Here is a 15,644-nt window from a genome sequence, read left to right on the forward strand (position 1 = left end):
CCAGAAGGCAGTGGCAGAGAAGGCATACCTCCTTTGTCCCACAAGATGACAATGTTTGAGGGGGTGCAAGACAGGCGGAAACTTTCAGAAATAGTAAATAACAATGGAAACAAAGGGTTTTTTCCTAATAGTCAGGATATGCTATGTAAGCTCATACCAGGCTGTATTTATACACCCCTACCAAATCGTATCTGCCCCATACTGCCATGCATTCAAGGAGCACAATAAGAACTTTGTAACATAAACATTATAACAATTTTTTTATTGCAGTACAAATCCAAAGTGCAAGCCCCTGGGGAACATTCCTTGTCTACAAGGAAAACATAAAAAAAAAGTTTCATTGCAATCTGTTTCATTCATCTGCCCTTCATATTCACATGTAAGCAGGAAGCAAGGTGGGCTTGTTCCAGTGACTATTCCAGCAGAATCAAGTCTCCACTAGAGCTGAGCTTTCAGAATACAGCTGAAGGAATCAACTGACGGAACCTGGAAGCTTCAGTATTTTGGTCTCTTCACCTCAACCCTGAAATTACAGACATTTATATGAAATGCTGTAGGATGGGACACTTTAGCAGAAACAACACGCACACACCTTACAGTACTAAAAACCAAGCATTCTAAGAACAAAAAATGCAGAAAATAAAACAATTAATATTCTTCAGACCAACCATGCATCTCTTGCCACAAATGAGTAGTTGGACTTAGCTGAATACATACAAGATAACATATAAGAGACAGAGATGGCTCCATGAGTACTTTTCACATCACATTAACTTTTCAAGTGAAAGCAATTATACTAACCCATCAGCCTCCATCTTCTTTCTTTTTTCAATGATCTGCAAAGAGAATACAATTACTGCATTGTGGATATGACATTAAAGCATTTATTTATTTATTTTTGGAATGCCTAACTTTCAAGCAAAAGATCATGTCTTTTGATGAAAAATCAAATAGAGCAAGCTGCTTTCTGGTAGAATGGATACTGATTCTATTGCACAAATGAAAAAAGTTTAGTTTGCTCCCACAATATAAATAGAACTTTTAGACATCAGAATTTTGATCATAAAAGAGCTATTAGGTGTTCACATTCTAATGGAAAGCCCTGACACAGAATTGCGAGGAGCTCAAAATATAGCCTATTTCTATGCATGAAACTGAATGAAATAGCAGAACATAATCCTTTTCAAATCTTAAAACCTGTAAGTGTCTGTGTAAAACCTTAAAGAAAAGTACAATCTATGGTGGACAAAACAAATGTTACTAAATAAATATAGCTTCAGATCTTACTGCACTAATCTTTTTCCATTGCCGATCTAGTTCAGCTTTGTCATTGGTCTCTTTGAAACGACGTGTCTTACGGCCTTCAGACATCTTGATTCCATACTGGAAAGCTGCTCTAAAATAAGAGGAACAAGTCAAGTATAGATGGGGAATTTGTGATACAGCTAGTTTGATGCAAAAAAACTACCATAAGATCTACTTTCTCAGCTCTATTACATGAGGCATCTTGTGAGGCATTCTACAAAATGTAGTACAAATTTAACTCTAATAATTTTAATTTAATTAACTTAATATAGCTACTCATTCCAGAAAACTCTGGGTGGGTTATAAAATCCATAAAAAGAGTAAAATAGTTAAAAACTAGATAACAGGAAGTCCAGACTGAAACAACTAGAACAACGATCAGTGTATACAGCTAATATATCCCACCACGTTAACCCTCGGCCTGGGGACAGAGATAGGTCTTAAGAGTTTTCTGGAATCTTATTACTTATAAATAATATATACTATAATACCATCTATCTTCCTACTCTTAAAAACAACTTGCAAACTCACTTGGGTAAAGCCTCTTTGTTATTCATGTACTCGCTATATTCTTCTTGTGTGTCGAAATCCCAGCGACCCAGAGGTCCTTTTTTGTTTCCCTTGGGAAAGGAGAAAAAGACAAAAAGAACTATACCACTTTAGGCTGAAAGTAAAGGAAACTTTTCTAAACTTTTCTAAAATAATCCATATTTTACAATACTCAATCACTATTTTTGCTGCAGAAAAAGTAAACAAAAATGTTAGCTCCCAAAAATAAAGTATCTAGACTATGGACTTTTTGCAGTCGGTATGCACACACGCATATACAGATAAAAGCATTAAAATATTTTATTTCACATGGTAAAATCCATTGTGGCACCTTATTCAACTGCAAGTGAAGCTAAAAAGTTAAAAGTTACCAGGTTCCCATGAAAAATTTCAATATAAATATATACTACCATGTTCCCCCGAAAATAAGACAGGGTCTTATATTTTTTGACCCATGAAATATGGCTTGGGCTTATTAAAGGGGGAGGGCTTATTATTTTTCAGGTGCAGGAGGCAGCAAGCCCACTGACCCCACCCTTTCCGTCCCACCATCTGCTTGCCTGCGGCCACAATGACCCAAGTTCTCCTTGCATCCTGGCCTTCGCCTCCCTTGCTTGCTGGCCGCCGAACAGCTGACTGTGCTGCTCTGGCCTCGCGGGTGTGTGTGTGTGTTTCCTGGCAGAACAAACGCACGCACGCGCGCACACACACACACATACACTTCCCCTCCAAGGCAGCCACATCCCTTCACTAACTTGCTTTCCAGCTCCATCCTCCGTTCCACGTGCAGGACAAGAAAAGTAGACTGCGTGCCTTTGGTAAAAAAATACAGGAAAATACCTTCCAAGTTCTCGCAAAAAAAGAAAAAAAAATCTCACGAAGTTGGAAGTCGTCCCACAAACTACTTTTCTTGCCCTGCACATGGCAGTGGAGAATGGAGCAGGAAAGCAGGTTAGTGGAGGGATGTGGCTGCCTTGGGGGAGGGATCTCTTTCTCACACACACATACACACCATCCATTCCTTGGGAACTCTGCACAAACGCAGAGAAGGCTTCGGATAGAGCATTTGGGGGATGTGCATCTGCGCTGAGATCCCAAGGAAAGAACGATTGCCAGGAAAAGGGGGGTGGGGATTTTGCCTCTTATCCTGTTCTGAGTCTGTGCTGAGCTTCAGAACAGCATAAGAGGAAGAAAAATCTCCCATCCCCATTTTCAAGCTGTTCACAAAAATTCCTCATTCTGAGCCTTCAATCCTGCAATATGCTGAAGTCTCGAAATGGAACGTTTTTGCAAAGTGTTTGAAAATATGGAGGGGAATATTCCTGCCTCTCCTCGTTCTGAAGATCACAGACTGAAAACAGGATAAGAGACAAAATCCTCCCTCCCACATGCCTTCAATCCTGGATAATGTGAAGGCTTGGAATGTGGCGTTTTTCAAACCTCTTGAAAATGGGGAGGGGGGATTTCGTCTCTTATCCTGTTCTCAGTCTGTGCTGACCTTCAGGACGGGGAGAGGCAGGAATATCTCCCTCCCCATTTTCAAGCCATTTGCAAAAACGCCCCACTTCGAGCCTTCAATGTGAATATAGGTGAGAAGCGACCTCCTGTAGGCATTAAAATCCATACACTAGGAACATCGGAAGAAGCCCTGCGAGGAGTTGCTGCTGCCGAAGTGCAGGAAATCTCCCCCCCGCAACCTGCAAATCATCCTTTCAAAGGAGTTTCACCAGGACAAAGAGGTGGCTGAAGGCGGCGTTTGTGTCGCCTTCATCCTGGTGAAACTCCTCTTTGAAAGGACGATCATGCAGGTGGGGGGGGGCGCAGGGGGGGGAGATTTCCTGCACTTCGGCAGTGTCTCCTCGCATGGCTTCTTCCGATGTCCCAGGTGTATTGATTTCCATGCCTTCTTTTCCTGTTCCGTGGACGGAATTGCGAGCTGTGACTGTCACCGTTAGGCAAGGAGGGCATGAGGCATTTGGGTTGTGTTGCTTGGCCTCCGGCTTCTTTTGCAGCCACAATTGGCTGCAAAAGCGACCGGCGTTTGCTCGAGGCAGAGGCCTGAGTGGCACCCGCGAATCAGCTGTTTTGTGAACGGAGCAGCCCAGCTGATCCGATTAAGGAGCCAAGAAGTCCTGAGGTGACCGGGGAAAAGGAGGGCTGCCCCCTGTTCTGGCTAAACCCACCCCTTTACTAGGGCTTATTTTGGGGGGAGGGTTTATATTTTTGCCCACCACGAAAATCTGGCATGGCCTTAGTTTCAGGACATGTTGTATTTTCAGGGAAACACGGTAGACAACTCTGATCCATTGGGTCAGCTTTTCAAATCTATTTCCTTATGAGATTCCTCAATGCTTTCAGCAATGGCAGAGCTTCTAATGTTCTGCCTTTGCTACAAAATAATCTTAAATATTCAGGGAGATATTCAGATATGTATCTGCCTTGAAAATAGCCCATATTGAAGTGTACAGCACAAGTGACCACAGAACATGGTTTATAACATTTTGTATTATGTCATAAAATGTTTTATAAAATTTGCCAAATTTCAATTGTATGAGAGTAATGGATTCTGAATTTTGACAGCAATTTTTAAGTTAGTCCATTTGAGGTACCTTGATTCAAAAATTGTTATTTTGCATCATTTTGCCCAGTTAAAGGTTACACGCAAACATGTAGTTTTAATAGTATACAGATTCCAAATGACTCACTATGGAAATATTACACCATAGAAAAATACTTATTTTAAAATTATCGGTGGTATACCTGATCCATTTTACTATAATCTACTTCTTCATCACTATCCACAGCCATGGCATCCATTCTAGGAAAAACACAAAATTGGCAGTAACTATATTTACAATCCCATTCAAAGTTATTTTTTTGAGATATAGCAATAACAAATCTGGAATTCTCTGCTTAGTTTATAGATTCTATATACATGGTAAAATCTAATACTGAAAAATTGGACTTCAGTCGGCATCTATAGAAGTAGACTATTTCAAAAAAGGTATATTCTCCTAGCCCACTACTGTACCCATTTATAACTCAGTTGAGTAGCAAATGGTGTGTGTGTGTGTGTGTGTTATGCATGAGCTGATAGAAAACTTTAGTTGCAGGACTGTTTTGAATATCTACAAACTATTTAACTTCATTATCTAGATTTTACTAATGCTTCAGTATAAGGCCAAAAAGTTTCCAAGCATGTGCATATAATAATGAATTAGCCCTATCAACCTGTGGCCCTGACATTTTAAATAAATAAATGCTTTTTATTTTGTCAAAATTATTTGCCAAGAAAATGTGCATGGCCCTTGAGCCAAAAAGATTTCACATTCCTGGTCTGAATGGTTTTATTAATTTGAAATTTATCCTCCACTATTCCAAAATTTCAAAAACTTGCTGATGTTACTTCTGTTCCTATATCAGTAGTCCTTAGAATGTTGAATACATAATATTCTTACGTTGCAGGGTAGCATTCAGCATAGCTGTTTAGCATTCCAAAGAAATCACCCAGTTGCTTTTTATCTTCAGGTTTTTTTAATGTATTAAAGGATAAGGAACAAAAGTATTGAAAAATACAAGATTGTCTTTATCTAATAAGCAAGCACCATGAATCCATATGGGGAGAACAAGCAGAATATTAAAAAGGTCTTAAGCTGTTCAGAGTCAATATTTTCTTTCTCACAAGCTTTACTAATAAGCACATTAATTTCAGCCAAGTATCTCTTCCAGTCACTTCACTGGAAACAATAGGCAGCGGTCAACATACAATTGTAAAGGAGCCTGGGATTTCTATCTTAAGCCATATGTTTGGCCCAATTTTATAACTTTTTTTGCAGCAGTTATTAAGTGAATTTTGTGGTTTTTAAGCAAATCACTGTGTACCTATGGGTGTTTTCTATGGATAAAAAGGCCAGAAATCAGCATAAAACATCATAAAGTGTGGTCACATGACTATAGAACACTGTGACCAGCTATAAAGCTGTGCTGCTTGCCAAATGCCTAAAATGCAATCATGTGATTACAGAGGATATGCAACTATCAGAACTTTGGAACTGGGTTGTATGTAGTTTTGTGGCGGATGTCTATCATAAGTTTAAAATGTCACTAAGCAACTGGTCATTAAGCAAGGATTATTTATATATATTTCCATAAAACATACAACCTTGACTTACAAGAATTCATATAATGATCATTCAAAATTATGACAGTGCCAAATTGACTTGCAACTGTGCCCAAAGTTGTGGCTGCTGCAGCACCCCTGCAGTCATATGATCAAAATTTGGATGCTTGGCAGCCCACCTGCACTTACAACCGCATGGGCACTGCAACTCCCCCCCTCCTATCTGCCCAATCCCCATGGTACAATCCTACATAGAGGCCAGGGCCTTCAGCAGTTTTAGCCAGCTGTCTTAGGCCTCAATTACAATCCCAATGCTGCCTCTACCATAGATAATTGCTATCTCAAGCACCTTACTGCAGCCAGCCACACCAGCACTAATCGGCCCCATCTGTGGGAAATGAAAAAAAATCAGGGAAACATCTCAAATATTACGAGAATGGCTCTTACCCTTTTCTATGCTGGCATTCCGGCAATCAGCAGCAAGGGAAAAACAAATGAAGCGGAGTAGCATGCAGAGTGGCTTGCCAGTGTGGAGCTTGAGACAGTACTTCTCAACAGCAGTGGCAGCACAAGGGCTGAAGTTGAACTTCGGGGGCGGCAGCAGCTGGCCAAGGTTGCTGAAGACCCCAGATTTCTACTCTAGGACCAACCCTGGCAAAGTCACTAAATGCCGCATTGTAAGGTTGGCCTGGCCTGGTTGAGGCTTCCTGAAGTGGTTGTGGTTTTGTACTGCATTGCAGCATCTAGCCAAACACAAATATGGCCTACACTGGGCTTCTAGGGCCGTGATGGCGAACCTGTGGCACACGTGCCACAGGTGGCACGCAAAGCCATTTGTTAGGGCACGCGAGGGGTTGCCCTGTCAGCTCCGACTTCAGCCTTCTTTTTCAGCCATTTCCAGCCAACATGCAAACAGGAAGTTCGGGGACGGACTTCCAGTTTGCGCATTGGACCGTTTTTCGTACTCTAGGGCCTTCAGGAAAGCCTCCTGAAGGCGAAAAATGGGCCTATGGGCAAACTGGAAGTCACTGGGGAGGGCGGGGGTTGCATGCGGATGCATGCAGGGGGGAGGGCAAGGGTCACATGCGCAGGCATGCAGGGGATCGCCCCATAGCATTATGGGTGTGGACACGCCTGTGCACGACCCCCCCTGCTCTCCCCCCACTTTTGGCACGAGATCCGAAAAAGGTTAGCCATCACTGTCCTAGGGCCTCCCCCACTCCTATAGCACCCTTGCATTCCTTACCTGGGACTCCTCCATTTAACAACTTGCAAGATTGCATGATGACTGCAACCTGAAGTGCCTGGATAGTAGTCATTGAGCAAAGCAGTCATGTGAGGTCTCTCTTAATAACTATTTCAATGAATCACCAAGATTTTGGTTTCAAATGTCAACTTAAGTCTTGGACTACATGTATGGCGTTCTTTTGAGCTTTCCCAAGATACAAAAACAAAGTATTTTTTAAATAAAGGTTGGACTTTGTATAAAAGACACCTGTTTTACCAAAAACCCTACAGCAGCTGCTAAACCTAGAATCCCTCATTCACTGTACAGATGTAAAGGATATGGTTCTGTCCCTTCCCAGCCAGTAGCACCAGCAAACTTTTCATTGATTGATTTAATCAACTCTTTGGCTGAGCCAGGTCCTGAAAAAAAGGAGAAAGAAGAAACAAATTACTGACCAATCTGATAGAAATAATACTTTTCCAGCTGAATCTTATTGAAAACTAAGAGGAAATAAGGAGACATAGGAGATCCTCTTGACTGGGTGCCATTACTGTATAGAGATTGGAACCAGTAAATCAGGAGACCACCCCAAAACTTAAGGGATATAAAAAAGTCAGTGTTGGCTTATTGTAATATGTAAATCAGCCTTTAAATTCACCACAAATATGGAAATAATCATACAAGCAAACCAAATATATGTTTTTAAAATTCTTTCAAGCTAAAAATAGAATTCCAGTAATAATGTATTAGATTTTCTAAATATTCAGTAGAGATAAATCTCTAGTGATATTGAATATCAATAAAACTTCTTCTTACATCTGCAATTGCAGAGATATTTTGTTTAGCTATCGTATTTTTTCTGCTTGCAGCCAGTTTTTTAAATCAAGGTTAACATAAGAACTTACCTTTGTCTATATCATTAGGCTAAATGGAGAAAAGAAAATGAACACATTACTCTCAAAATAACAATCAAGATGAAGGCTAGTTACTTAACATAAGATAAGCTATGTTCCATTAATTCAAAAGATGCATATAATGCAGAATTTGTGCCCACATAAGAAGCCAAAATTTCAAGTACCTCTGCAACTAGCATCTGAGAACTACTTGAGAATAGAGTAAAAAAATTACAAGACCATTATTTTTACAATTTTACTGACAATTTTGTACAAATAATATTTAATTCACTGTTTACATTTAATTATTGTAACCTCATTAAGGTTACAAAATATTTCAAAATTGTTTTATAATGTTAATACACGGTCTAATCTAATAATTAAAAAACTCAATATCTGTGATGGAATGTCACCTGCAGCAGCAGTGGGGGAGAATTTTGGCAATAAAGAGCTTTCCCAAATAGAGACCTGGACAATCCTACCCTGGAAGAGGGGGGGGGATGCTCAGGGTAACCACACCCTAGAACCGTAATGGCAAACCTATCAGAGCACTCTCTGTAGGCAGCCCAGCCGTCACCCCAGCCTAGCTCCACCACGCATGGACAGGCATCTCCCGCTGCCCAGTTGGTCTTCGGGTCTCTGCCGTGCATGTGCAGGGACGGAGGCTTCCCCGATCTCCATGGTTCCCTCCCCCCGCAGCGGGTCCTAGCTTTCTCCTGCATTTCTGCCACCCATGCCTTCCCTGATCTCCGCAGGTTCCTCCCTTCCCAAGTGCCTCTCCATGGCAGAAATGAAGGAGAAATGTAGGGCGTGCTGGGGGGTGGGGAACTGTGGAGATTGGAGAAAGCACGGGTGACAAAGATGCAGGAGAAAGCTAGGGCATGCTGGGGGGGAGGGAGAACTGCGGAGATAGGGCAAGGCATCGGTGGCAGAAATGCAGGAGAAAGCTTGGGCGCAAGATCCTGTCCATTAGGTGTAAGCAAGTAAAGAATTAAACTTTAATTCTTTAATTAAAATTAAAGAATTTTGGGCTCTCAATTTTATGCGATAGATAGATGATAGACAGATAGATATTGATGTGTGCTTACCTCATCATCAGCTTTAGGTTTCTCAAAGTAGCTGTGCCTCTTCTTCTCCTCTTCACGTTCCCTTTCTCTCTCCCGTTCACGATCTCGCTCATGTTCCCTTTCTCTCTCTCTCTCCCGTTCTCGGTCCCGTTCCCTGTATCTCTCTCGTTCCTTTTCTCGTGGCACTTTTGCTGCCGATGGTACGTAATCACCAATATCTTCAAAAATACTTTTCATCAGACAAGTACATATTAAAAAGGCAAAAGATAAATAAAATACAAATAAGTCTCAGAAAATGCCATAAAAATCTTGCCAAGAGAATTCAATTCAATTCAATTTATTTGATTTCTAGACCGTCCCCTCTCCCCAAAGGGACTCGGGGCGGTGTACAGGCACCAAATTAAAAAACCATACACATAAGAATAAATACCATTAAAATCAAATTAAACCTTAACCCCTGTACAAATTTATAAAAATTAAAACTCGGCCTAAAACCCACCCGTAAAATTTAAAAATACAGACTGAGGTGGGAGAGCTGGAATTAGGCCAGGCCGGCTAAATTGAACAGGTGGGTTTTAAGCTTCTTACGGAAGGAGCGGAGGTCCGTGGTTATTCTAATATCAGGGGGAAGGTCATTCCAGAGGGTCGGGCCCATCACAGAGAAGGCCCTTCCCCTGGGCGTCGCCCGCTGGCACAGCCTAGTGGACGGCACCCTGAGGAGTCCCTCTCTGTGTGAGCAGATCGGCCGAAGGGATGTATGGGGCAGGATACGATCCCGCAAATCACTGAGCATAAATTATTCTTTTTTGCTCCCAAGGTGGTGATATCTTCTTTTTTAAACAATTCAGCCCCTGCACCCTGAAGGGGAAGCCAAATTAGTTCACTTGTCTCTTCCTTTCAAACTGTGGACCATGCAAGAATGCAGTAGCTTCCTGAAAATAGTTCCAAGTACAATGAGAAAGATCCAACCTCAAAGGATAAGCACTTAATGTATCCATATACTTACTTCATGTCTGCCTCTGGGGGTTTCTTCTCATCCAGTTTCCCTACAAATAGAGAGCAATCAGATTACACTTACTTCCATACCTATGGTACATTAGTTCTTTTAGGCAATAAAAATATGTTTTTGCAAATATCTTTCATCAATGGTGTAATTTTATATGATATGATACCCAATTTATGTTAATCTTTACACTCTTTGATCATACAAGTGTCTATTCCTCAGATTGAAAAAGAAATAATCCCCATTTTAAACACATTTTCCCAATGTGAAACATCAACCTATAGGGCAGCGATGGCGAACCTTTGTTGGCTCACGCGCTATAAGTGGGGGGAGCGCAGGGGGGTCGTGTGTGGGTGTGCCGTACCCATAATGCAATGCGTGACCCCCCCCCAGTGCACATGCGTGCACTACAGGTGCGACCCCCCATTTTTACATGCTTTTTTCGCCCTCCCCAGGCTCCAGAGGCTTTATAGGAGCCTGGGGAGGGTGAAAACAGCCTCTCCCGGACTCCCACGGGAAGCATCAGGGAAGCCTCCAAACGGTCCCTGAAGCCTTCGGAGCGCTCAAAACGACCCTCCGAACAAACAGGAAGTCACTTCCGGTTTGCTCGGAGGATCGTTTTGAGCGCTCCGAAGGCTTCAGGGACTGTACGGAGGCTTCCCTGACGCCTTCGGAGCACTCAAAACAACCCTCCGAACAAACAGGAAGTCACTTCCGGTTTGCTCGGAGGATCGTTTTGAGCGCTCCGAAGGCTTCAGGGACTGTACGGAGGCTTCCCTGACGCCTTCGGAGCGCTCAAAACGACCCTCTGAGCAAACAGGAAGTCTCCGGTTTGCTCGGAGGGTCATTTTAAGCGTTCTGAAGGCGTAAGGGAAGCTCATGAAGCCTCCAGAGGGCCTCCGGGGGGTGGGGGTGGGGCAGACAAATGGCTCCGCGTGCCACCTGTGGCACGCGTGCCATAGGTTCGCCATCACTGCTATAGGGCAATGTAGAATCTACGTTTTGTACTCTTGTTATACCATTCTGACATTAATCAAATGTTAATAGAATGTTAATTTTTAATGTTCATCATGTAAAACAAGATATGCAAGTCTGAATTCTAAAAACCTATCCTTACCTTTATCCTTTTTCTTGAGCTTTTTATTACGAGTGCCTTGCCTCAGATAGGAAAGAATCTGAGTCAGTTTACTAATTACAATGTCATTTGTAGTCAATGTGGTCTGGGCCTAGAAGGATAAATCACAGGAATCACTACTTTGATAGCTCATATATAATGCTCGTAAAGCATTACCACAGCAATTAGGTCAATTACCTCCATGGTTGGACAATCAGCCTTACTTCTAATCAAAGTTGTGGGAATATCTGTGTCAGCATACTCATCATCAAGATCCACCACATAAGCCATTCGCCCTGGCAGGAAGAGCTCATTCCGCTCATATGCCTTGTTCCTGAATAGCATCCGATAGATGTTACGGCCTAGCAAAAAAGAGGATTCATGAATATGCCACTATTCACACAATACATTAAGCTAAACCAGCCACAGTACGTTTTTATGATATTGTCAGAACTAGAACACTGCAGCCATTGCTCTAATAAGCCATTCTTCAAAGCAGGCATTATATATGTTACCACAAGCATCTGGAGAAAAAATAGAATGTAAGTCTAATAAATAAAATGTTTGAATAACCTTACCCAAGCGAGTCTTGAATTCAATTTTATTTTCTGGATCTTCATCCTTCCTAGAAAGGAAGCAATGAAATACACATGAGTAGCTGGGCTACTATTTTTTCAGCCTAAAATCTCAAGAACTCTCTTATCCCTACTTACTTAGTTTCTTTTTGAGGCTTTTCCATTAGTTCTTCTTCCTCTTTTTCTTTGCTGGCAATCTCTGCCCGTACCTGAATAGAAATATATTTTCTTTAAAATGGTATGATTTTATGAACATAGATTCCAAATAGATTAAATAGGAACAAACTGCTGGCTCCCAACAGGTCTTCAGCACTGTTTATACATCTGAATCCACCATTTTCCACTACCATCAAGCTGCTCAGCCACCATTGTTCTTCCACTGTTACGAGCACCAGGAAAAAAAACTTCTTAACTTACTAGGAAGCTTAAAACATCTCCCTGCATAATAGCCTTGTACAAAAGTACTATTTACTTACTGTTATTAACAACCAAGAAAAAGCATTATTCCATGCTCTCAGGATTGCTGAGGCAGGGAAGGTTAAGGAGAGGGGGAGAAGTAGGTAGTGGAAATGGAAAAAAGGTTATTTAGATGTTTAATGCAGGTATTTCATACATGAAATGTATGTATTCTATGCAAAATATGTAATTGACATAATATACTTTAGTAGTAACCACTGAAAAATAGTGGCTTGAAAGCCCTGAACAAATTCTCAGATGCTTCTTGATTTCAACCAATTTCTGCAATTATATAATTGGGAAAAAGAAGCATTACAATCCAAGATAGGAGAAATTACAAAAAAATTCCAACTCCTTAGAAATATGGAACATTTTTAGGCAGAGCAGCAGCACAAATAAGGGCAAGAACTTGCTTAAGATGTGAATTGTTATGCACTGTTGCATTTTCTGGCTCACCTTTTGCAACAAAGCAAAATCAAGACCCTTCACCAAGTGAGTATGTTCCATGTCACCACCCAAGAATTTGGACTCCTGAATCAATTGCCGCCTCTTTTCTGCTGCTGATTTATCCCTAGTACAATAAAAATAAATGGTTTAAGGCAGTGCTTCTCAATTATTTTCTGTCATGCCCCCCCTAGGAAGAAGAAAACATTTCGCCCCCCCGCCCCCCCCCCCGCGACTGTAAATAGTATCATTTGTCTATAAAATTGTTATAAGTACACCTCTGCATAACATAGCACACCGGTCTTTCCTCGTCTCCCACCGTAGTCACATGGTTTCTTTCCTCTTTCCCTCTTACTTGTCATCCTTCCTTCCACCCTCCCTTCCTCCTTCCCTTCCTTCCTGCCTCCCTTCCAGTTCCCTCCTTCCTCTTTCCCCCTGCCTGCCTGCCTTCTTTCCCTCCTGCTTATCTATGCTTCCTTCCTTGCACCTCCCTCCCTTCTGCCTGCCTGCCTTCTTTCCTCTTTCCCTATCCTCCTATCCTTCCTTTCTCCCTCCCTCCTTCCCTGCCTCCCTTCCAGTTCCCTCCTTCCTCTTTCCTCCTGCCTGCCTGCCTTCTTTCCCTCCTGCTTATCTATGCTTCCTTCCTTCCTTGCACCTCCCTCCCTTCTGCCTGCCTGCCTTCTTTCCTCTTTCCCTATCCTCCTATCCTTCCTTTCTCCCTCCCTCCTTCCCTGCCTCCCTTCCAGTTCCCTCCTTCCTCTTTCCTCCTGCCTGCCTGCCTTCTTTCCCTCCTGCTTATCTATGCTTCCTTCCTTCCTTGCACCTCCCTCCCTTCTGCCTGCCTGCCTTCTTTCCTCTTTCCCTATCCTCCTATCCTTCCTTTCTCCCTCCCTCCTTCCCTGCCTCCCTTCCAGTTCCCTCCTTCCTCTTTCCTCCTGCCTGCCTGCCTTCTTTCCCTCCTGCTTATCTATGCTTCCTTCCTTCCTTGCACCTCCCTCCCTTCTGCCTGCCTGCCTTCTTTCCTCTTTCCCTATCCTCCTATCCTTCCTTTCTCCCTCCCTCCTTCCCTGCCTCCCTTCCAGTTCCCTCCTTCCTCTTTCCTCCTGCCTGCCTGCCTTCTTTCCCTCCTGCTTATCTATGCTTCCTTCCTTCCTTGCACCTCCCTCCCTTCTGCCTGCCTGCCTTCTTTCCTCTTTCCCTATCCTCCTATCCTTCCTTTCTCCCTCCCTCCTTCCCTGCCTCCCTTCCAGTTCCCTCCTTCCTCTTTCCTCCTGCCTGCCTGCCTTCTTTCCCTCCTGCTTATCTATGCTTCCTTCCTTCCTTGCACCTCCCTCCCTTCTGCCTGCCTGCCTTCTTTCCTCTTTCCCTATCCTCCTATCCTTCCTTTCTCCCTCCCTCCTTCCCTGCCTCCCTTCCAGTTCCATTCTTCCCTCCTTCCTTCTGCCTCCTTCCTGCCTGCTTGCCTTCTTTCCTCTTTCCCTCCGGCGTGTCTGCTTTTCTTTCCTTCCTTCCACCTCCCTTCTGCCCTCCTGCTTTCTTTCCTTCCCTCTTGCTTGTCTATCCTTACTCCCTCCTCCCCTTCTTCCCTCCCTCCCTGCCAGCAGCTCCTCCAGCATCCCAGCTGGAAGCAGCAGCACAACAGTCGCCATTACCAGGGGCGAAGGGGTGGCGGTGGCAAGATCGGGCGACCGCCGCCCCTTTGTCCCTTCCCCAACAGCGGCTGTTGCGCTTCCGCTTCCAGACGGAATGCTGGCGGTGGAGCTGCTGGCGGGGAGGCGAGCTACGCGGTGGCGAAGACGGGCGGTCCCATGCTTCCCTCCCTCCCACCCCCGCCCGAGCAGGCTTCTTGCACAGCTCCAGCCCGCGGCTCCAATGAAAATCCAGTCCGAAGTGCTGCCACTTCCAGGCGGGATATATTATGCCTCGCCCACGCCTTCGCCGCCGTTGCACCCAGATGGAAAGGGAGCCTTCGTGCCCCCCTTTACGGAGCCTCGCGCCCCCCCAGGGGGGGGCGCCCCACTATTTGAGAACCGCTGGTTTAAGGTAACTACTACATTGTACTCCCAGCCAGAATGGCAGTAACTGTGACTGTACTCACGCTTCTGCAGTGGGTCCTACTGCCCTGTAATTGGCAGTTGTACTGATTAGTTCTGTTTCTTCATAATCTTTGTTCACACCATCGCGTCTTTCCTTGGCACGGTCTCTGTATTTCTCAGCCAATTCCCTCTCTCGCTCAATCTCTTGCTGGCGTAGTTTTGCATAATAGCTGATGTTTTAAAAAAGAAAAAAAGGCCAAAAGAAATTAAGTAAACAAAACACAGTATTCTAAGAATACTTTTTTAAAACCAGTAATGCTGATGGCCCCCGTCCTTTGTTTCGCTGTTAACCTAGATCTACATTAGTCATACAGAGAAATAACAAATATTGTCTGATTCATATTTATATTAAATACTAAATATGATTCTTCCTCCAGTTCAAAAATGCATCAGCTCTTTTGGAAAAGGAGGAACTTATATATTGTCTGATTCATATTTATATTAAATACTAAATATGATTCTTCCTCCAGTTCAAAAATGCATCAGCTCTTTTGGAAAAGGAGGAACTTATATATTGTCTGATTCATATTTATATTAAATACTAAATATGATTCTTCCTCCAGTTCAAAAATGCATCAGCTCTTTTGGAAAAGGAGCAACCAATCTCTATTACCTTTTTTTCTTTCTTCTGCGTGCAGCTGGATCTTCATCTTCATTGTACTCTTTGGGCATTCTAAAAAGAACAAGAATAAAAATGTTCATAATATTCAATGATTAAACTGCAATAAAATGTAATCTCTTAATTTTAAAATATTAGCAATAATGAAGTTTTCCTCTTTATTCACAGAGGAAAC

General features: G+C 42.9%; 1 protein-coding gene across 1 annotated transcript; it reads right to left on the minus strand.

The window, feature by feature from the left end:
- Positions 1 to 243: 243 nt before the first annotated feature.
- IK (IK cytokine) lies at positions 244 to 15,527 on the minus strand. Its single transcript, XM_081952071.1, has 17 exons — positions 15,464 to 15,527; positions 14,853 to 15,020; positions 12,767 to 12,881; positions 11,993 to 12,063; positions 11,858 to 11,904; positions 11,478 to 11,641; positions 11,283 to 11,391; positions 10,169 to 10,208; positions 9,184 to 9,391; positions 8,108 to 8,126; positions 7,541 to 7,621; positions 5,313 to 5,391; positions 4,615 to 4,672; positions 1,837 to 1,925; positions 1,288 to 1,396; positions 802 to 836; positions 244 to 523 (listed from the first exon to the last, which is right to left on the minus strand). Exons 1-17 carry the CDS (start codon positions 15,520 to 15,522, stop codon positions 496 to 498), a joined length of 1,479 nt encoding a protein of 492 aa, XP_081808197.1. The 5' UTR covers positions 15,523 to 15,527; the 3' UTR covers positions 244 to 495.
- Between the last annotated feature and the right edge of the window lie 117 nt (positions 15,528 to 15,644).

Source organism: Natrix helvetica (genome assembly GCF_964273705.1).
Source record: "Natrix helvetica genome assembly, chromosome: 4".
Classification (NCBI taxonomy): Eukaryota; Metazoa; Chordata; class Lepidosauria; order Squamata; family Natricidae; genus Natrix; species Natrix helvetica.